Here is a 22915-nt window from a genome sequence, read left to right as displayed (position 1 = left end):
ATCAAATTTCTAACCTCTCTCTTTTACCATTTGGTAAAATTTCTCTGCAGGTCTTACCTTCAAAATACCGAGGGTGGGTGAGAATTTCAGCAGCTCCTTTATAACATCATTATACCCTTTGTTGGCTGCTTTCAATAAAGCTGTTGTACCATCCTTTACAGAGGAAGGAAAAGAAAAGTTGATTATTAACATATGTGTGTTTTGGCTAAGAATGAAATTTTTGTTGAGAACTGGGAACATGCTTGTCAGAAACAGGCAAAATATGTAAACTAAAGCACAGGGCTGCCATGTCTTTTAAACTAAAATCATTTTAGAGCATATTAAACAGTTAACTCTGCATGTAAAACACCAGACAAAGTATGTGACTTATTCTTTTATCTTAGAACCCTGCCATTTGGGAATTCAAGGTCTTCTAGTCCCTTAGAATATTGGGGAATTTCAGGAGGATATTTTTAGAACATAGATGGACTAAAGAGGCATTCTTTGCAGTTCACGACTTAGAAATTAATTGGTTGAACTGCTTTTTAAAAGTTTAAAAATTTTTAATTTTTAATGACTGTTGAACTGTATCTACGGTTTTGAAATTTTAAATGTGCTTTTTTGTTTTTCCGTGTATACACTCTTGCCCTAGTCTGCCCCGGGTGCGTGGGTGCTGTGGGGGGAACAGGAAAGGGGCAGACTGAAATCTGCAGGAAAGAGACAAGTTCAAAAATTAATATTCAGTTTCTGTTGTCCTTTTCTGGCCTGAGAAGAGATTTTCCGATTCCCCCTTTCTCCTGCTGGAACACATCAATTGCTGTATTTGGACGATCTCGCTCACAGACTTCTGTAGTAAAGAAATCACCCTTGTGGTTTAGCTCTCTACAGCCTGGGGAGCCTGGGCACTGCGGGGACCCCAAACCACAGACCCCGCGAGCCAGCTGCACTGCGGCCCAGGGGCCAGCAGAAGGCGCAGCGCCAGGCGGATCGGCAGCCAATGGGGACACATCCCCAAGGACCGCCGTGGTCCGGGTCTCCTACCTCCCCCATCCTCCCGGGTCATCCAGAGGCTAGCTTTGGTTGGAGGAATATTCTCGAGGAATCCAACGTTTTCCCCTTAGAGGCCAAGCAGCAGTTGCTAGGTTTCAATGCATTCAGACCTTTCCCTGGGTTTTCTGTTAAAAGAGCTGGAGGAGGTTGGGAGGAAACCCTGGTGAATTAGAGACAAAATGAAGCCGCGTCTTTCTTCTTCGCACGTCTGGGCTCGGAGGTCAGCGCTTCGATGGGAGGCCTCCCCACCCTTCCCGCGCGGTGGTCCCCGCACTCACGTGGCGGGCGGCATCGCGCTCGGCCCCGCGCAGCAACATCACCCGCACCACCTCGCTGTGACCCATCTGCGAGGCGATCCACAGCGGTGCTGTCCCGTCCTGCGGGGAGAGGACACGGGGCGGGGCGTGGGGTGGGGGGCGGAAAGTGGTTAGGGCCCGGACACACACAACGAGGGCGACTCTACCCACCTACCAAGACTGGCATTTGGCAGTGCCTGGACCACCTGGGAAATTGCCAACATTCACACCCTGGCTGCTGCTGCTTTTTTTTTTTTTTGAAAGTAACCATTATTATTTTTATTAACCAACAAAATACATATTGGTACTTCAAAAGGATATTTTTGCAAATGAGAACTAACTGATGGGGAACTTGCTTTGGTTAAATAAGAATTTAAGTATCACAAGTTGAGTGTGCAAGAATTGTACAGTCAGGGTGGTGGTGACTTTGTCTTTACAGAATAACAGCAATAATAACTGCTAACATTATTATTACAGCTACCTTTAAACATCTATTTTTATCCAGACATAATGCAGAATGCCATCTAATCCCAGAAGATAATAGTAATATAGAAAAAAATATCAAACTTCCCAACATAGTGAGCTAAAGGGGATTCAGATTTTCTGGGGCCTGAAGATTTTAATATGGGAAGCTTAAAAATAATATAAAAGTATGAATAAAGAATTAGATACAATATATTGGAAGGATTCTCTATTAGCCTCTTGGTCTGACTCTGAAAGGAAGTACTATCATTATAACATTACACTTAAGAAATATAAAACATAAAAAGTGTTGAGGCAGCTTGATCAAAAAAGTCACACAGTTGGTGAATGATGAGCTAGGCATCAAGCTTGATATTGTGCTTTCATTTTGCAGAGAAGTCTCAGTCTCACTGAGTTTTATGTAACCTGCCAGACAGCCCAGAATTATTGAGTGTTGGGGACAAGATTAAAAGCCAGATGTGTCAAACTCTAAAGTCCATACTCTCTACATTGAGCTTTTGATGCCAACTTGTGAATCATTTCACACAGAATGATGAATATTTTTTTTCAGATTTTAATTCCTTTTGATCAAAGAGTCATACAAATGAGAATTAGCCTGGACTATGAAGGAAATATGGCTAATTTCAAAGGTGAAGCTGCTATTTTCTGAGGGCATTTTAGCAGAGGTTATTTTTTATATGTTTTAAATCTTTATATATCTTTTTTTTTTTTCATTTACTTTTATTAGTTGGAGGCTAATGACTTTACAATATTGTAGTGGTTTTTTGCCATACACTGACATGAATCAGCCATGGATTTACATGTGTTCCCCATCCCGATCCCCTCTCCCACCTCCCTCTCCATCCCATCCCTCTGGGTCTCCCCAGTGCACCAGCCCTGAGCACTTGTCTCATGCATCCAACCTGGGCTGGTGATCTGTTTCACCCTTGATAGTGTACTTGTTTCCATGCTGTTCTCTCTGAACATCCCACCCTCGCCTTCTCCCACAGAGTCCAAAATTCTGTTCTGTACATCTGTGTCTCTTTTTCTGTTTTGCATATAGGGTTATCGTTACCATTTTTTAAATTCCATATATATGCGTTAGTATACTGTATTGGTCTTTATCTTTCTGGCTTACTTCACTCTGTATGATGGGCTCCAGTTTCATCCATCTCATTAGAACTGATTCAAATGAATTCTTTTTAATGGCTAAGTAATATTCCACTGTGTATATGTACTATAGCTTCCTTATCCATTCGTCTGCTGATGGGCATCTAGGTTGCTTCCATGTCCTGGCTATTATAAACAGTGCTGCAATGAACATTGGGGTGCATGTATCTCTTTCAGATCTGGTTTCCTCAGTGTGTATGCCCAGGAGTGGGATTGCTGGGTCATATGGCAATTCTATTTCCAGTTTTTTAAGGAATCTTCACACTGTTCTCCATAGTGGTTGTACTAGTTTGCATTCCCACCAACAGTGTAAGAGGGTTCCCTTTTCTCCACACCCTCTCCAGCATTTATTGCTTGTAGACTTTTGGATAGCAGCCATCCTGACTGGCATGTAATGGTACCTCATTGTGGTTTTGATTTGCATTTCTCTGATAGTGAGTGATGTTGAGCATCTTTTCATGGAACAGAATAGAAAGCCCAGAGATAAATCCACATATCTATGGACACCTTATCTTCGACAAAGGAGGCAAGGATGTACAACCTTGGAAAAAGACAACCTCTTTAACAAGTGGTGCTGGGAAAACTGGTCAACCACTTGTAAAAGAATGAAACTAGAACACTTTCTAACACCATACACAAAAATAAACTCAAAATGGATTAAAGATCTAAATGTAAGACCAGAAACTATAAAACTCCTAGAGGAGAACATAGGCAAAACACTCTCCAACATAAATCATAGCAGGATCCTCTATGACCCACCTCCCAGAATATTGGAAATAAAAGCAAAAATAAACAAATGGGACCTAATGAAACTTAAAAGCTTTTGCACAACAAAGGAAACTATAAGCAAGGTGAAAAGACAGCCCTCAGAATGGGAGAAAATAATAGCAAGTGAAGCAACAGACAAAGGATTAATCTCAAAAATATACAAGCAACTCCTGCAGCTCAATTCCAGAAAAATAAATGACCCAATCAAAAAATGGGCCAAAGAACTAAACAGGCATTTCTCCAAAGAAGACATACAGATGGCTAACATCCTGGCTTCTTAAAGTCAAGGGTGTGCAGGGCTCCAGCGAAGACGCCTGGGAAGTAGCCAAGTTGCATGCAAATCTGTTGCTGCTGCTGCTGCTAAGTCCCTTCAGTCCGACTCTGTGCGACCCCATAGATGGCAGCCCACCAGGCTCCCCCGTCCCTGGGATTCTCCAGGCAAGAACACTGGAGTGGGTTGCCATTTCCTTCTCCAATGCATGAAAGTGAAAAGTGAAAGTGAAATCGCTCAGTTGTGTCCGACTCTTAGCGACCCCATGGACCACAGCCTACCAGGCTCCTCCATCCATGGGATTTTCCAGGCAAGAGTACTGGAATGGGGTGCCATTGCCTTCTCCTGCATGCACATCAGGCAGAGCCAAATTTGACAGCCCCAGGGAAGAGAAGCGATGCGTGCTGCGCTAAGTCGATTCAGTCCTGTCCAACTCTTTGCGACCCTGTGAACTGTAGCCCACCAGGCTCCTCTGTCCATGGGAATCTCCTGAAATGGGTTGCCATGCCCTCCGCCAGGGGATCTTCCCGACCCAAGGATCGAACCTGCATCTCCTGCAGCTCCCTGCATCTCGGGCGGATTCTCTACCACTGAGCCACCTGGGCAGACCAAGGAGAAGCCAGCCTGCCCTTATTTCCCCCGGACTCTGCCCCTCTGCTTTACTGGCCGGTTCACACAACACACCGTGCTTCGCGGGGGCCCCTCATTCTCACAGAAGAGGGGTGGTTTCCTCTGAGGCCCGTCTGAGTGTCAGAAAGCTAAAGACGTTGCTCCCACTCTTCTTCTGGGTTCGGAATCCTCCACCATCACCTCGTTTCCAGGGACTATAATTTTATGCAGGATGTGATGCTGAGTCTTCTGGGGGTTGCTGCAACACTGCCCAGCTACAGCGGAGTGATGGTTTTGGTGACACTTCCTGAGTGTTATTTTCCTTGTGATTATTTTTTTCCTGTGAACACTGGGGTCATGAAACTGAGGTGTGTTGCTCCAGAGAAGGAAAAGTGAAACATCAAAGAGACAGAGAATTATTTGACAGGAAAGAGGGTGGTTCCTGCCGGTCAGAAAGGAAACTAGAAAACCCTGCTAGTGCCAGGAAGGACTCACTAGAGAGGGAGCGGGGAGGCGGGGTCACAAGTGTCTGTGTTTCCCGCCAGCTCTGGGTTGAATCTAGGTTCAACCAGAAAAACTCAGATCAGTTATGGTGAATTCCAGATGGGAAAGGACTTTCTCCTGTTCTTGAGATGAAACCCAGGAACACTGCACACCCCTTAGAGGAGCTCTGTGCTTGGCTGGTGCCTCACGGGTAGAAGAGAAATGGTTGTGGGAGCCGTCTGGACCAATGCTGGACGTGGCCCCCAATACCCCTGGTCACATCCACCCAGGAGTCCCCGCCTGCCTGCGGGACATCAGAAGTGCTGGCTGAACAGTTGCCTGGAGTGAGCCTGGGTCGGGGAGACAAGGCTACAGAATGTCAAGAGCATAGGTGATGGCAGGACCTGTGTCTGGTAGACCAGTTGCCCCTTCAGGGGACCAGCACAAGAGGCCTAAAGGCTAGGGAGCTGGACAGGCCAGTGGAGGAAGCAGACAGGAGTATTTTTACCCCCACCCCAATGCCACAGTGATACTTTGACCTCTGAGAACCTGGGTCACTTGGAGAGATGGGCAGGAGGAGGGAGAACCCAGAACTGACCAACCTTAACCTCAGACGTAATTAAGGTAATGGAACCCAAAGAGATGGCTTTAGTCAGATCAGACTAAATTACTCATCAGTGGGGCTGTGGGCTGAAGAGCAAGATGAATCGGGTACAGAGTCTAGAGTTTCACTTTCCATTGGAGGATATCATTTCAACTCCAGGGTACCAGCTTCAGCAGCCAGAGGGTCACTGCCCACTGATGTCCTGAAATGGACAAAGGACCTAGGCCATTGAGCAGGGTGGTGGGTGATGGCAAACCAGGAGCCTAGAAGGATCTGGTAGTGCTGAGGGGGGTCAGAGGACACTGACACCACTGTCTTGGCAGAGATACGGGGAAGAGGTGCTGGAGCAAAGGATGTAAGAGGGCTGGAGACACCTTGACCTACTTCATGCTCTACAATGCCCTCTTAGACATATCCCTGAATCTGAATATTCTTTTTTTTAAGATTTTTTTTTAAAACATGGACCACGGGCTTCTCTCGTGGCTCAGTGGGTAAAGAATCTGCCTGCAATGCAAGATACTACCTGCAGTGCAGGAGACTCGGGTTTGATACCTGGGTTGGGAAGATCCCCTGGAGAAGGAAATGGTAATGCACTCCAGGAAAATACCATGGACAGAGAAGCCTGGCGGGCTATAGTCCATGGGGTTGCAAGAGTAGGACACTGCTTAGTGACTAAACCACCACCATTTTTAAAGTCTTTATTGAATTTGTTACAATATTGTTTCTGTTTTATGTTTTGGTTTTTTGACCATGAGGCCTGTGGAATCTTAGCTCCCCAACCAGGGATTGAACCCACACTCCCTGTATTGGAAGAGAAAGTTCTAACCACTGGACCATCAGGGACATCACTGTATATTCTTTATCATTAGCAATATAAATAATACCTTCATCTGTACTTTGAGTTTACAAAGCACTTCTGCACTCATTGTTTAATTTGATTCTCCCAATTCAGGATTCAACCAATCTTTTGTTTGCTCATTCAAACACCCAACAATTATTAAGCATCTTCTAAGTCTCGGGAAAGTGAAAAGAAAGTGAAGTCGCTCAGTCGTGTCTGACTCTTTGCGACCCCATGGACTGTAGCCCAGGCTCCTCCATCCATGGCATTTTCCAGGCAAGAGTACTGGAGTGGGTTGCCATTTTCTTCTCCAGGGGATCTTCCCAACCCAGGGATCGAACCCAGCTCTCCCGCACTGCAGGCAGACGCTTTACCATCTGAGCCACCAGGGAAGCCCAAAGTCTCGGAAGGAGTACTAAAAACAAGATCTGGTCTTAGTTCTCAAAGGAATGCAGCCTAGTGGAGAAGCTGCTGCTGCTAAGTTGCTTCAGTCATGTCCGACTCTGTGCGACCCCATAGACAGCAGCCCACCAGGCTCCCCCATCTCTGGGATTCTCCAGGCAAGAACACTGGAGTGGGTTGCCACTTCCTTCTCGAATGCAGAAGAGACATGGAAATATCAGTATGATTGCAATGCCACAATAATGTACAGACAAAATGCCCAGGATGAACCTGGAGAGGGACCCTCTTACTGTGTGGGGGCGACAGGGTCAGCTTCTCAGATGGGGTGGTATGAGCTGGGTCTCCAGGGAGGGCTAGAATTTTACCAGGTGGGGAGAGAGGGAAAATGGTCTTCCACGTAGAAGGAAGAACATTTACAGTCACAGTGGCGTGGTTAGGCATGGCTGGCTCAGGCTGGGTGGGAAAGTCAGTTGGCTGCAGCCCAAGGGATATGCGTGGGGCCCCAGGAGACAGGACAGAGAGTCTGGGCTCCACAAAAGATTTCCCCAGGTGCCAATGCACTTTCCCCTCCAGCCAGCTCTGGGTTCATCCGCTTTTTGTCATTATGGCCACCAGAGGGCAGGCAAGGAAAGAAAGCCAGCACGCTGTTCCCTGTGCTTTCCAAGGGCTTAGTTGTTTTTAGTTAAATTCTGTTAATGACATGGGGCTTCCCTGGTGGCTCAGAAAGTAAAGAATCAGCCTGCAATGCAGGAGACCCAGCTTCAATCCCTGGGTCTGGAAGATCCCCTCCTGGAGGAGGGCATGGGAACCTACTCCAGTATTCTTGGCTGGAGCATCCCATGGACAGAGAGGAGCATGGTGGACTACAGTTCATGGGGTCACAAAGAGTCGGACTCAACTGAAGCAACTTAGCATACACGCATTAATTGATACTAATATGTGGAAAAGGGCTGAGAGGTGCTTTATTAGCAACAACTATGAATATCGTAACAGTGATGCTAACACTCAAATGTTGCCATGTTAATTGCAATAGTCATGGTAGGTGGAAAAAGATGTCACCGCTTCCTGGTTGAGAGAACTTAGACAAATTCCTCTGAGCCTCCGTGTCAGCGTTCTGCAAAAACATTAGCTTCAGAGATATTTGTGAAGGAGAAAGCATACAGAAATGTGCTCAGCACAAGGAGTAGCCAACAGATGCTTAGAAAATGGTAACCAATCTGAATATTATTTATCATGAAAAACAGTAATTTGAACTTTTGTTTACAAAGCATTCCAAGTACTTTAAGTCGATTCTCCTAGTTACCCTAAGAGAAAACTGACTGAGCAGGTAAGATTGATTGCGAAAATGAGATTTGGGGGAAATCTGTGTATTTCCTTACTGGTGCTTACTTCTCCAAAGCTGATTTTTATTTTTGCCTTTTTTTAAAAAATTAATTTTTATTGACGTATAGTTGCTTTACAATGTTGTGTTAGTTTCTACCCTGCAGCAAAGTGAATCAGCTATACGATACATATATGCCCTTTCTTGGATTTCCTTCCCACTTATGTTACCACCAAAGGTGATTTTTGAACCCAGGAAGCTGAATGTGAATTAGAGCATTACTGTCAGATCCAGTTATTTAACAGCTGATTATCTAGTCTGTGAAGAGGACAGGTTTTCCTCTTCTCTACACCACAACTTTTGCTTTTTCATATATTTTCCTTCTATTAGACTCTTCACTGTGACAATGACTTTGTAATAAAACTGATGGCAATCAGGTCGATTTAGGGTCTTTTATAGAGTTTTGGGGAGAAAAGGAGTAGGAAAAACATCTGAAAATATTTATATAAGTTTTAAATTACTTCTTGACAAAAACATACAAAGTATATTAAATCAAAGAAACTGTCATGAAGCAGAAGTTAAAACCTCACCGGCACTAAAAAAAGAAACAGAACATTTAGCTTGAAGATGGGATTCATGTGGGTCATGACAGCTGTCATTTACTATTTGTGCATGTCAAGTAGAAAACAGTTTAGACTTATTTTGCATACCAAGTGATACACTGGCTCAGTGCAAAAAAGGAATGATAAGGTGGGCTGGTTAAAGATTAAATAAGCTGATGAAGTAGTAATGAGATCCCCATGCATGGAGGGGTTTGACAGTGGCTGATCACCAAACAGCTTCTATACCCGATGTATGGTTAAATAGGAGATTTTTGCAGTTCCTTCCAGCTCTGTCATTCCCTCATTCCATTTCAGATAATATTTTCAAGTCTCCTCTGTTTTTATACAGAGGTTACAGCATGAGATGGGAGCATATGACATGACTTGTATTAGAGACTAAATTTTATTCGGCCTTTTTTAGGCTCCTAAAGATGATTTAGAAAAAAGAATTAAAACCATTCTCTCCCGTGTGCGTGTGTGTGTGCTCAGTTGTGTCCGATTCTTTGTGACCCCATGGACTACAGCCTGCCAGGCTCCTCTGTCCATGGGATTTTCCCAGCAAGAATACCGGAGTGGGTTGCCATGCCCTCCTCCAGGGGATCTTCCCGACCCAGTGATCAAACCTGCCTCTCTTGCACTGGCAGGTGGATTCTTTACCACTGAGCCACGTAGGAACACATGGCAATAAGTATATTAAGTGGCACTAGCTCTTTGCTTCTACTGCTTTCTAGCACCTACACTTAGGCTACTTCACCTGCAGGCTCCAGCCAGACAAGAAAGTGCTGAAGACCAATTCTGTCCTAAATTGGGGGAGATTAAGGGCTTCGCAGGTGGCACTAGTGGTAAAGTACCCGCCTGCCAATGCAGGAGATGTAAGAGATGTGAATTCAATTCCTGGGTCTGGAAGATCCCCTGGAGGAGGGCAGGACAACCCACTCCAGTATTCTTGCCTGGAGAATCCCATGGACAGAAGAGGCTGGTGGGCTCTAGGCCATAGGATAGCAAAGAGTCGGATACAACTAAGCGACTTAGCATGCACGCATGCAAGAGATTACAAGGAACCTCATCAGTAACACTGGGGGGTTCAATATGAAGACAACTTTGCTACCGGCCCTGGAGCCCTGACCTGGAGCCCATTTCTCAGTACTGTGTCCTTCTATTCTGTGTCCTTGGTCCAGCAAACGAGTCTATAGAAGATGCTACCTGCTGCTTGCATTGTCCACACTGTGACCCATTCTCCTAGTCACAGGTGATCAGACCAAGGATGGGCAGGCCAGCCATGGCCTGGGGAGCGGGGATGAGCTTCAGTGACATGGCTACCCCAAGATTTTGGGAATCTAACCTGGAAACTTGGGGACCACATACAAGATAAGTGGACAGAGGAAGCCGATCAAAATAAAAAGGAGTGGGTATCGAGAGAGACAGAGGCAAGAAAGGACTTGGAGATGACAGACACTGCTTAGCTTATGAGAGAAAAAGAGCAGCCTTGATTTCTGATGGGTTTTCTGTTCCAGGGAGGCAGGAAGGCCTGGATGGACTAGGAATGAAAACAGCAAAACCTAACATTCACTAAGCCCTTGGTATATACTGGCCACTGCAGGAAGTTTTACAGGGATTTTTTTTTTTTTAATGCTCACAGTACTCCCAAAGTGAAGATACCATTATGATCATGGTTTTACAGTTTTAAAAAATGAGATTCAGGGAGAGTAAGCAAATTTGCTCGAGGTCATACAGTTACTAAGCAAAACTGAAACCATGTTTCATTTCCTTGTCCATATTCCCATAACCACCAAGCTGCTCACTTTCCCCACCCCAGGTCCCAGCCCGGAGGTCTGGGTCTGGCTCTTAGAAAGCCCCTGGGACTGGTGTCCTGCCCAGGAGCCTGGGCGCTACATCAGAGCCTTGTTCCAGTTCCCAGTCACTGATCACCATGCACTGCAGCCTTCCAGGCCTCATGGGAACTCTGCCACACCATAGGCTGTCCTCTGGTGGTCAACACAGCTTTTCTGAGAACAGAGGACATGCAAGCAGGTGGGTCTCCCTATTGCTGTCTGCTCCCATCTCAGAACCCTCAGGACATCATACCCATCTGATGACTCCACGTTGCCCAGTGCCCACCACTGGGTTGCCCTCCAAGCTTACAACCCAGCAGAAAGGATCTGGGTCCAATCCAATCTGGGTCCCAGCATCTCTCTTGGATTGGATGGATACAAGTCCAAACCAAGGCCTCTGTTAGAGAAGGCACTTTATGAGATGACCTTTTGGTCAAGCTTCAAAGAAATGCTGATTAGCACATTAAGAGAACTAGATAGAGATGAGTTGATGACAGGCCAACCTCATCTCCAGGTATAGAGCCTGACCTTCGCCACTCCATAAAAGCATCATTTTAATAGGCTGTGTGAATTGAGATGGGAAAGGTATATTGGTAGGTGTGCTAAGTCATTTCAGTTGTGTCTGATTCTTTGCAACCCCATGGTGTGCAGCCTGCCAGGCTCCTCTGTCTGTGGAATTTTCCAGGCAAGAATACTGGAGTGGGTAACTATTCCCTTCTCCAGGGGATCTTCCAGACCCAGGGATGGAACTCATATCTCCTACACTGGCAGGCGAATTCTTTACCGCTGGCACGACCTGAGAAACTCCTTGTTGGTAGAAAAACACACTAATTAGCCATCTCAGCTACTGATTAAAAACGTTTGAGTCATATCAACTCTACTTGGTAAGGACGCGTAGACGGAACTGAAAATGAGGTTTTAAATGACAGTGTGACAGTGTGACTCTGTGACTCTTGACCTCTTTATTAAGGACAACTTAAAAGGGAAATTTTTCAAGCTCTTTCTAGGGATTAAAAAATTTAAAAAAAAAAGATAGAAGAAAAGAATTTAGTCTTTCCCGAACCTACCTATGACTTGCTTTATGATTAATGACTCCTTCTCACAGAGTTATAAGAGTACTAAAAGGATTTTCAGTTAGTTCTTCAGTGATAGAATTACAAGGAAAAGTCTTGCCTACTACCATTTGGATTCCCTGCAGCTCAGATCAAATATTAGCTGAATAATTTCAGTGCAGCTCTGTTCACATCTTGGTATAGTGTATCATACAATGTCAGGACTCCATGGGATGGTGAAACAAAAATTAGAAATCAGATTTACCTAAAAATTTTAAGAAATTAAACTAGGAAAATATCCCTGTCCTTATTTTGTAAACTCAAGAATATTCAGACAATGATTCAATGTGTCAGCTGAGATTTCAGAATAAAATATTGCCTTCCAAATGTCCTATCTGTGTAAATGTCTACCATGTGCAGGCCATTTTAATGGAAACTTTCAGTTAGATTTTTTTTAACCTCTTCATGAAAGTGAAGTGAAAGTGTTAGTCCCTCAGTAATGTCCAACTCTTTGCAGCCCCATGGACTGTAGCCTGCCAAGCTCCTCTGTCCATGGTATTTCCCAGGCAAGAATACTGGAGTTGCCATCCCTTTTCCCGGGGATCTTCCCGACCCACGGACTGAACCTACATCTCCTTCACTACAAGTGGATTCCTTACCATCTGAGCCTCCTGGGAAGCCCTAACCTCTTTATAACTTTCGTTAAAGTCAGCTGAGGTTGGTATTACTTTTTCTGTATTTCTGACACTTCTTGTTTCTTGAAATGGAATTAAATATGCAGAGTTTACTCTTTCAGAGAAGACAGAATTTGGACTAGTCTGACCTGGGTAGATAACCTTTAACTATAAGCTTGTGGAAAGGCAGTAAAAAGATTACAGTTTGAGGGTACAAGGGGGTTAGTGCACTCTATGGAAAGGAAAAATTTCATCGCTTCCCACAGGCCCCCCACTGCCATGGTGATTCTCATTTTGTAAAATATCTCTCCCTAAATAACAATCTTTTCAGAGCTGGATGCTCACAGTTCCAAACAGCTGCATTAGATGTAGTCGTTGGGAAGGCATGTCACTTGACCCTTGACCCAAGGGTGGGGTCCTCTCGTTCCCAGGCTGGGTCACGCACTTTGACCAGGTTATCCTCATTCCTGAGGAATGAAAAACAGCAGCGGTGTGTTGTGGTTACCATGGCACTGCTGGGTTACTCGTTAACTTCCTGGTTTTCACATCATCACACAACTCATTTTACGTTTGTTGTTGGTGGTGTTTAGTCACTAAGTTGTGTCTGACTCTCTGTGACCCCAGGGACTGTAGCTTACCAGGCTCCTCTGTCCATGGGATTCTCCAAGCAAGAATACTGGAGCGGGTTGCCATTTCCTTCTCTAGGGGATCTTCTCGATCTAGGGATCGAACCCACGTCTCCTGCATTGGCAAGCGGTTTCCTTACCACTGAGCCGCCAGGGAAGCCTCAAGGTTCCCACGGCTACTCACAGATGAGCAAACAGGCCTTCCCACATCAGGGCCGCATCACGGTGGGAATCTGCCTGTGTGCGATTTCCTGGCAGGTCATCAGCTTGCCCTTTTCCCTAGAAAACTACCTTTAAAAGTAAGGTCACCTTAATCTGAAATGTTTCATTAAAAGCAAATGAATTAGTGAAGAAATAGTTCTGATAGAAGAGAGGCTAATTATAAATCTTACATTTGGATGGTTCTTAATCATTTATAAACATGACCTTGTGCATGCATGCTAAGTCACTTCAGTCATGTCCGACCTGCGACCTTATGGACTGTAGCCCACCAGGCTCCTCTGTCCGTGGGGATTCTCCAGGTGAGAATAGTGGAGTGGGTTGTCATGCCCTCCTCCAGGGGATCTTCCCCACCTAGGGATCGAACCTGTGTCTCCTGCACTATAGGCAGATTACTGCTGAGCCACCAGGGAAGCCCTGGGTTACCTTGTGGTCCTTTCTTTAAGTATCAGTTAATTGATTCTCCAAATAACATCTTGGCTTTTGGTAAATGAAGTCTCAACAGTGCTGTAATGTGAGACGAAACTACAGAACCCACTAAGAACCCCTTTGGCTCAGCACAAGAAGTGGTGGGGAAGAGATAAGGCACCATAGCAGCAGAGGAGCTGAGCAAGGGCACGGCTCCCTGACCCGCCTCGATTTACCTATGTCCCAGTCTAGCCTACTCTCCCGACCTCAGTGCAGACGTCATTTATTTGAGCAGGAGGTGGCAGAGTGTGTACTTGACCTCAGACACCAAACATATGGAATGGTGATGTCAGCCTGATTTCACAGGCTTTCAGGTGAGCCCAAAGCAAAGAACAGGAGAGAAACCTTGATCAAGGATGAACTTTCATCCAGAGGCAAAAAGGCTTTAGAGACACCCAGACCTGACTGGCTATCTTAGGCAGGTGCTGCTACAGACTGCAAGCCACCCTGCCCACCGCCCCACACGCATGCACACGTGCAAACATTACCTGCCTCGGCTGGTTGACTTTTGCGCCTGAAGATAACAATAATCGAATCACATCCAAGTAACCCCCTTGGGCTGCTAGGAAGAGTGCAGTGGCTCCATCCTGAAAGTTGGCAAATGTAAAGTGTTAAGAAAATTATTTATTTTAAAAGAAATTCAATCTTATAATACTGATACATATGTTTAACAGAAGTTTCCATTTCCACCCCTCCCTTCCCCCTTTTTACTATGCATGGTATTTTATTCTTTGAAGACTAGCTCTAAAACATCACACTAAGTAAGGCTGAAAGGTAAAGCTGAAAATAGACAGCTGTCTAAGGATAAGTTACAACATATGCAATGACTGTTCACGCTATAAAATCTTGGTCATAGAGTTTATGATACATCTAGTTGCAAAACTCTGGTTTTCCAAAGAGTCATCATTTTTCTCTGTCCACACAGCTTTCTCATAAGCCGCCTTCTGCTTTTGTTGCGTGATCTCAGAGTCCACTCTCTTTTATTTAGGATTAAAAAAAATACACAATACAATTTTCCATTGCAATCCATTGGTCACTAAGAGCTAAGTTGTTCATTTAAAAAACAAAAACAAAGGGTTTCCCTGGTGGCTCAATGGTAAAGAACTCGCCTGCCAACACAGGAGACACAGGTTTGATTCCTGATTTGGGAAGATCCCACATGCCTTGGGGAAGCTAAGCCCCTGTGCCACAACTATTGAGGCTGTGCTCTAAAAAGCATATGAAATAGAATACGAAAAATCTAAATTTTTTAGCACATTAAAACTCTAAAAAAACCACATACACACACACAAATGCATGTTAATTAAAAAACAAAAAAACAACCAAATCCCCCAAATCTATTTTGTGTGCTTTTAAGAATCGGGTATGAACAGTATCCTTTTAATTTTTGTTTGTTGCTGTTCAGTCACTCAGCTGTGTCCGATTCTTTGCGACGCCATGGACTGTACCCCACCAGGCTCCTCTATCCATGGGATTATCATGGCAAGAATACTAAAGTGGGTTGCCATTTCCTTCTCTGGGGGATTTTCCTGACCCAGGGATCGAACCCTCATCTTCGGCATTGGCAGGAGGATTCTTTACCACTGTGCCACCAGGGAAGCCCCATCCTTTTAATTAGATATTCCCTACTGCCTTCTCTTTTGTGTTTCCTTATCCATGTTCTCCAGACTTTCAGTTTCTCTATGCTTTAAAACACAAGATGCTTTCAGAATACCCACCCTGGTAAGAATGTCCATGAACTTTCTCCCTGCCAGGCCGGCAGACTCCAACAATACCTATACACCCAACTAGGCAGTCCTGCATGAAAACCCAAAGTATCTGCTTGTTACCAAATTCTTTAGATCTCTTTTTAACTGGGTGTCTACATCTTCTGGGCTTTTTTTTCCTTGAAGATGCACCATTGGTTAATTTCAGCAAGTACAACGGTCCATCCAGAGTATGCCTCCTGCCAGGCGCTCTCTCCACGCAGACAGCGCTCACAGGGCAGGGCGAGCCTCATGACTTTCACATGCACGGTGGAAAACTAGTTCTCCCAGCTAATAACCACCCCTCCCGTCAGAACACTACCCACATCATAGCACCTTCCCTGCAAGTCCAACCAGGTAGAGGGTGCTGGCTTTCCACTGGGTGTCAGCAGAGCAGTCAGACCCCCCAAGGCAATCATTAGGAAATTAATCAGCCTGGACAGATTTTAAAGCAGATGTTTGATACGGGGATACAATTTTCAGCTGTTCCTTACTGTGTTGCCACAGAAAGGCTTCTCTGACATAGTAGCGCTAACTCTTATGAATTTTCCAAAACGGATCTTCCCTGCATTCATTGGATTTTTTTTTTTTTTTTTTTTTTACCGTGCATTACACAGTTCTGTTTTTCTAGAAGCTTTCAGGAATCACTCATGCCACTTCCCTTGCCCTGTATTTCAACTGTTGTTAATGGAAACATTTATTTTGGACTGTTCAGGTAAGGGTAGAAGTTCTAAACATAAAATGGAAGTTCTGGAGCATCGAATTTTTAGGTTACCCTATCACAGAAGAGTTTAGAAACTCTGCATTTCTAGGCTTCCCTGGTAGCTCAGGCGGTAAAGCGTCCTACCTACAGTGCGGGTAGACCTGGGTTCGATCCCTGGAGAAACTCTGCATTTCTAAAATTAAGTGCCGCCTCAATGAGCCTGATGGAAGAATGTTACCCAATAGTTCAAATTCTATGCTGAGCCATGTACTAGGTCACTTTAGTCATGTCCGACTCTTTGCAACCCTATGAACTGTAGCCCGCCAAGCTCCTCTGTCCATGGGATTCTCCAGGCAAGAAAACTGGAGTGGGCGGCCGGGACCTCCTCTAGAGAATCTTCTCAACCCAGGGGTCAAGAATTCTTTACCAGTGAGCCACTGGGGAAGCCTGGGTGGACTCAGGAAGTGAAATTTTTTAATGCTCCCTGGGTGGTTCTCCTGTGCAGCCAGAGTTGAGAATCACTCCTTCAGACCACGGTCAAGTAGTTCAGTCATGGTACCAGGAATGCTATCGGCTCAAAGAGTGGGAGCAGGTTTTGAAGTGCCAAGGCTAAGGCTAGTTCCTCTGCACTTCAAAGAGGCCTGTGATCTGTCAGAGGTTCCGTGTAGACTGTGGAAAGTGTGTTCAAATGGAAAAGTTCACACCCACACATCTCATTACAGAGCTATGAAAGTCTAGTGCTCCTGGGCACAGGATTCATGTCTGGTGGTACAATAGCCTCAAATACGGCTCCTAGATAAATGGAAGCAGGGATTCTTGCACTCCTCACCATGAGACTGTCCAGTCACTTCATCTCCCATGTTTTACTTCTTCCTCCAAAACCAGAATAACATTTGCCATAAATTCTACAGAATTACAGCGACCATTAAGAGTATTTGGGCAATGTGCTAATTGCCAATTAGCTGCAAACAGACCCACGCTGGTAGTGGATGCCTTTCAAGGTCGATGGCATGCACGTATTTCAGAGATCTTCCCCCATCCAGCCTCACTTCTCTTCCAAACAACTTGATTTTTCCTTTTTTTGTGTGCTCTTCCGCCCAAAGAGCTCTACAACAGGAGAGTTTATTTTGGTTTTCAGCAAGTCCATACACTGGGCTTGTCATAAAGAAATAGGTATCACATGATTTTTGAAGATCTCAATTGTGTAGGTATGTGAAATCATATGTGCGAGAGACTTAAAAGAGCAAAGATAAATAAAGATCATGTGATTTCTACACAGAAAAGGCTCATCCAGTTAACTCTTTTATTTCCTTGATGGCTCAGATGCCACTTCCGGCATCAGAATTTAGACTGTGATGCTGTATGTGCTGAGGCAATGAGCAAGTGTCCCCCGAAAGCCCCCTTGAAACACACTCACGTAGAGCTGGTCGTGGATGTTGGCTCCGTGCTTTAGCAAGGTCTCCACCACCTGCATGTGCCCGTACTGACTGGCGGCCAACAGGGCAGTGCCTCCATCCTGCGGTCACGCAAAGAATAAACGCATTAGAAATAGGGCAGGCACAAATCTTACCAGGCAGATGCTCTTCGAATGGTCAGAATTTTGGAAAAGCATTTCCCATACATAATAACAAACTGACTTTTCCTCTTTGATCTCTTTTACTTTTTTCTTCATAAGTGTGACAGAGTTCATCTTTTGTTTTATTTTGTTTTTTGACTGCTCTGGGTCTTAGTTACGCCATGCAATATCTTTTTAGTGTGGCACTAGAACTCTTTTAGTTCCAGCATGTGGGATCTAGTTCCCTGACCAGGAATTGAACCTGGATTCCCTGCATTGGGAGTGTGGAGTCTTAGCCACTGGTCCACCAGGGAAATCCCTAGAGTTCGTCTTCAGGACATCACTATGTTGTATGCTCAGGTGACTTGCTTGAGATACATTACAGATATTTGACTAAGTTATTATAATTAATTTAGAAATTCCTCATGTCAAATGCAGAATCATCTCTTTGTCTCTCGATAAAGGAGACAAAGAACAGAAAGACTGTACCAACCAGTTGTGTCTTGGAATTACCAGAATGGTAACTAGCTTCTTCCTGTGGGTCTGCCCAGTTGTAGGCCTCTGAGATTAAGGTGTATTTAGGGAGTCGATCTCTGGGCCCCTGGCTTCTTGGACGAGATCTACATGCAGTTAGAGCAGGGATAACTACAGCATATTCCATATGCTTCGCATGCTCCTACTTTGCATTTTCCTTTGAACATATGCCAATCTGTCCAAATCTCTTAAAATGCGGATGCTAGGGCTCTCAACAGAGCACTGCAAAGTAGACCCGGTCTGACGGGACATTCCTTGGTTCCATCAACTCTTGCTTTTATCTCTGCACCTAAATTAGAATTCGCGTTGACGCCAACCACACCACACTACTGACTTAGAATCTGTGGTCAACTGAAGCCCTTAATGGCTTTTCTCAGGTGCTGGGCTGAGGTTTTTTCTTTCTCCATCTAGGACTGCTGTGCTGTTTGTTTGGCTCTATGAATGGGTATTTGGACATTTGAGATAATTATAAATAATGGAAGAAAGTGGAATCTGGTTTTGAAATACAAATCATAAACAAGACAGTGTGGTTCCTAAATTTGGGCATAGAGTGTTTATTCAAAATGCCTACTCTCAAAACCACACCCTCAGATTCAGTAGATCTGGAGTGAGGCCCAGATATAGGCTTTTGACCAGTCATGAGAGGTGACTGTGAGGTGCAGGTGCCGGGGTGGGGGGGATCCCTTGGAGAAACACTGCTATAGCTGCAAGATGCTGGAGCATGCACGTGGCTGAGTAAGGCTTCAGCGAGGGACCGGCTATATGGTGGGAAAGAGAGGCATTTTGGAGGGTAGGAAATGAAGGAGAGAGATTGGAAGGCTGAGATCAGTGGAGATGGGCGTGGCATGGGGTGGCTGGGCATCAAGAAATTGGTTAATAATAGCAATTAGCACCAACATTTCCACATTATGTTGTGTCAATCTGCCCAGTTCTTTGTCTGGGTTTAGAGAATAGATAAAACATGATGATTGTTATAGAAGAGCTGATACCTTTTGTTTAGAAAAAACACATTTGGGGGGACATAGGGCTTCTCAGGTGGCACCAGCGGTAAAGAACCTGCCTGCCAATGAAGGAGACATAAGAGACACAGGTTTGATCCCTGGGTCGGCCAGATCCCCTGGGGAAGAAAATGGCAACCCACTCCAGTATTCTTGCCTGGCAAATCCCATGGACAGAGGTGCCTGGCGGGCTACAGTCCATGGGGTTGCAAAGAGTCAGACTCAACTGAAATGACTTAGCATGCACGCAAGTTTAATTACAATGAGAACAGTTGTTGACACAAAGTCAATTTTGGATGACAGGACTGTATTAAAACCCAAAGTTTCCCAACACTGTCTCTTCCCAGAGAAAGCTCTTGGCCACCTGCAGCTGTCCCAATGGAAATGTGTGGAGTTGCTCGCCCTGGGCCTGTGTTCCATGGATTTCCAGGGTAGCACAGTCTGGCTCATGTACAAAGGCCAGCCCTAACTTGTTACCCAGGAAGAATGAAGCAGTTGGTCACACACAGTCATTTGACTTAGTTGAGAGTTGAGCCTGAGATTTGTATAACTTCCACTTTTTTTAGCTGTGTCACTTTTATAATTAAAAATTAAATGATAATTAACATAAAGAGTATGAACACATGTGTTTTGGATTACTGTATATTATACTCAGCATGTCTAGGGGCATGTACACTATCTGATGGCAGGTTTTAGAAAAGACAGAAACCCTTTCTGAAATTCAGATCTACTTCATAGTGTTTTAACAGGAAAAAAAAAACCCATTGGAAACTCCCTTGATATCAACATATCACACACAATGAATTAAGAAAACCTAAAAGTTTCCAACTAGGGCAAATTTTCAAGAATTTTTTATGACTGGGCTAGACAGAAGTTTTCAATTATAAAAATGTGACAGTTCAAATTCTTCCGCTACAAAATATTATCAAGAAAAATCATATTGTGAAGATAAATGGATCTTTCTGCAGCCTCAGTTTTCTTATTCACATGTCAAATGTGAAGAATAAATGACTTCTTTAAGGAAGAACTATAATTCCTTATAGTTTAAGGAAGAACTATAATTCTTCACCCAACCATATGAACTGAATGTTATATATCTCAGTGGTGACATCTCAGACAGTAAACTGCCTGCCAAAGCCTCCTTAGAAATCTCTCAAGATTCACTAGGATTGGCTTAATATTTCCAGTAATTCCTATCACAGCACTGGGATTAACCCTGAAGCAGAAAAAAGCAGAAGAGAACAGGAAAAGTCATAAAGCACCTTCTACTGTATCCATTGTGATAACAAAATTTACTGTCCCAGAATAGAAAGTTACCAATACAAGAAAGAATGTAAGCCACAAACCCTCCAACCCCACCCACCTGCTAAATTCTCCAATTGTTAGCCCAGGGTAAAAAATGTCACGTTTTGAATTGAATTCCTAGGACTACCCCTGAATCCTTACAACTTAACCTTGTGAAACCCAACTTCTTAGCTTGTAAATCTTGTAAATAGCATAGCAAACATTCATACTATAAATGAAGAGAAATGAATACTCATAACTGCTGAAATTCTTCAATAGGGTATAAAATCAAGAAAATTCTCTTACTTTGGTCCTAAATTCAGTGGATGCTCCAAATTCAAAGAGAAATCGCACGACATTATTATGTCCTTGTTGGGCAGCAAAGAAAAGGGCGGTTGTACCTGACTGAGAGAGAGAGAGAGAGAGGCTGGTTTTAAAGATATTTGGTTACATTTCATTTGACTGATATGATTGCAAACAAAACAAAACAAAATCCTTACATATAAACCTCTAGCCTGAAGGGACTACATTTGAACAGACTATTCCTTGCTCAGGTTAAGTGACCAGGGTAAAGAATGCTGGGTTCCAGAAACCTTAAGATGTAACAAGGTCTGGATGAGAAAACTGGGCTAGAATGGGAAAACTCTTTTTTTGTTTTTGCCTGTACTGCATGGCATGCAGGATCTTGTTAGTTCCCTGACCAGGGACTGAACTCATGCCCCTTGCAGTAGAAGCGTGGAGTCCTCACCATTGGACCACCAGGGAATTTCCTCCTCATCATCATTTTTTATTTAAATAATTTTATTTATTTTTGGCTGAGCTGGGGTTTCATTGTTGTGTGGACTTTTCTCTATTTTCAGCGAGCAGGGGTCACTCATTAGTTGCAATGCATGGGCTTCTCATTGCAGTGACCTCTCTTGTACAGCATGGGCCCTAGGCATGTGGGATTCAGTAGCTGCAGCTCTTGGGTTCAGTAGTTGCAGCTCCTGGGCTCTAAAGCACAGGCTCAATAGTTGTGGGGCACAGGCTTAGTTTTTCGAGTCATGTGAGATCTTCCCGGATCAGGGATTAAACCTGGATCTCCTGCATCAGCAAGCAGATTTTTTACCACTGAGCCACCAGGGAAGCCCCCTCATCTTCTTAATAGCCATGAATCTTAAAGACTACCAAAGTGTGCAACTCTATGTGTCTATAGATAGACAAATAAAGAAAATAATGGCAGTACTTCTTTAGGAGACAAATATTCTGACAGTGCAGAACAGATTACAAACGAACCAAGGAAGAAGTCTGCTCGGAGTGTCAGTTCCACAGCACTGCCAGGCACTCTCTTCCAGCATCTAAAACATGCAGGGTGAGGTAATGGGCTCTCTTTGGCTATTTTTCCAGACTGGCCTGGCTCAGGGAATTCAGGGGATCATCCTTTCTGAAAGAACTACAGGGCAGGACCTCCAATAAGAGTGGATCAAGGAGAACCAAGCACTGCTGTCTCATTTGGAGCTTGCTCATGGATGCCCACCTGAGGTCTGAGTCACTGTGGACTGAGGTCACGTTCACTCTAGGTGTGACCTTGGATGTGACTCCACAAAGGTGAACTCACCAGGCCCTGGACTGGTCTGGAAATACCTGCAGCCTCCCTGGGCCTGAATGCCCAGTCTTCCACTGCTCCTCTGCATCGGACCAAGAATGGATCCTCCGGCCAATTGGGACTCCCTTGAATGAGTGTGCAAACAGGCTCCCATGTCAGTCCAATAGTCACCATGTGGTGGTATTTTGGGGGGAGAACCTATTTAACACACAGCTGGTCAGAGAAGCTCTCTGAAGACACGGTTTGGTGACGATGGCTGAGGTAGGCTAGCCAGGGAGCCTCCCTAACAACAGGTGGGTGACCTGATCCTTCTAAAATATAACGATCTCTATGAAAATCCTATACATTCTACAACATCTCATCCCAAGGGAAGAAGGAAGAACTGATTTAGGCTCAGGGTGAACCATATGAATGTTTAAGGAGGTTTGGTTACGTCAGGTGCAACAAGGGCCTGAGAAGTTTTGTTCAATTAAAGTACAACCAATGGTCCCTTCCTGGGCCTTCTTTAGACACAACATGGTCTGCAACATGGGCTTCCTGTCACATAGGAAAAAAGCAACGATTAGAGTCATCCTTCAGTATCGGTAAGTTCTGCATTTGTGGATTCAATGAACCACAGAAAAAAAATTGAAAAAATTCCAGAAATTTCTAACTTTTTTCCCATGCACCAGCAACTATTTACATAACTGGGCTTCCCAGGTGGCTCAGTGGGTAATGAATGCAGGAAAGCAGGAGACATGGGTTTAATCTCTGGGTTGGGAAGATCCCTTGGAGGAGGGCATGGC

The 22915-nt window shown here is 44.5% G+C and overlaps 1 protein-coding gene across 1 annotated transcript in view; it reads right to left on the bottom strand.

Moving 5' to 3' along the window:
* The window catches only part of ANKRD29 (ankyrin repeat domain 29), a 51397-nt gene that overhangs the window by 11134 nt on the left and 17348 nt on the right, over window positions 1-22915 (bottom strand). Inside the window, exons 4-8 of the mRNA XM_043444334.1 lie at window positions 20852-20950; window positions 17592-17690; window positions 14215-14313; window positions 1308-1406; window positions 58-153 (exon numbers count right to left, since the gene is read on the bottom strand). Coding sequence (XP_043300269.1) covers window positions 58-153; window positions 1308-1406; window positions 14215-14313; window positions 17592-17690; window positions 20852-20950 — 492 coding nt within the window. The remainder of the gene's footprint in view (window positions 1-57; window positions 154-1307; window positions 1407-14214; window positions 14314-17591; window positions 17691-20851; window positions 20951-22915) is intronic.

Source organism: Cervus canadensis, chromosome 23 (assembly GCF_019320065.1).
Source record: "Cervus canadensis isolate Bull #8, Minnesota chromosome 23, ASM1932006v1, whole genome shotgun sequence".
Lineage (NCBI taxonomy): Eukaryota > Metazoa > Chordata > Mammalia > Artiodactyla > Cervidae > Cervus > Cervus canadensis.
The sequence above is the reverse complement of the archived record's forward strand: the minus strand, read 5'-3'. Positions and strand labels throughout refer to the sequence as shown.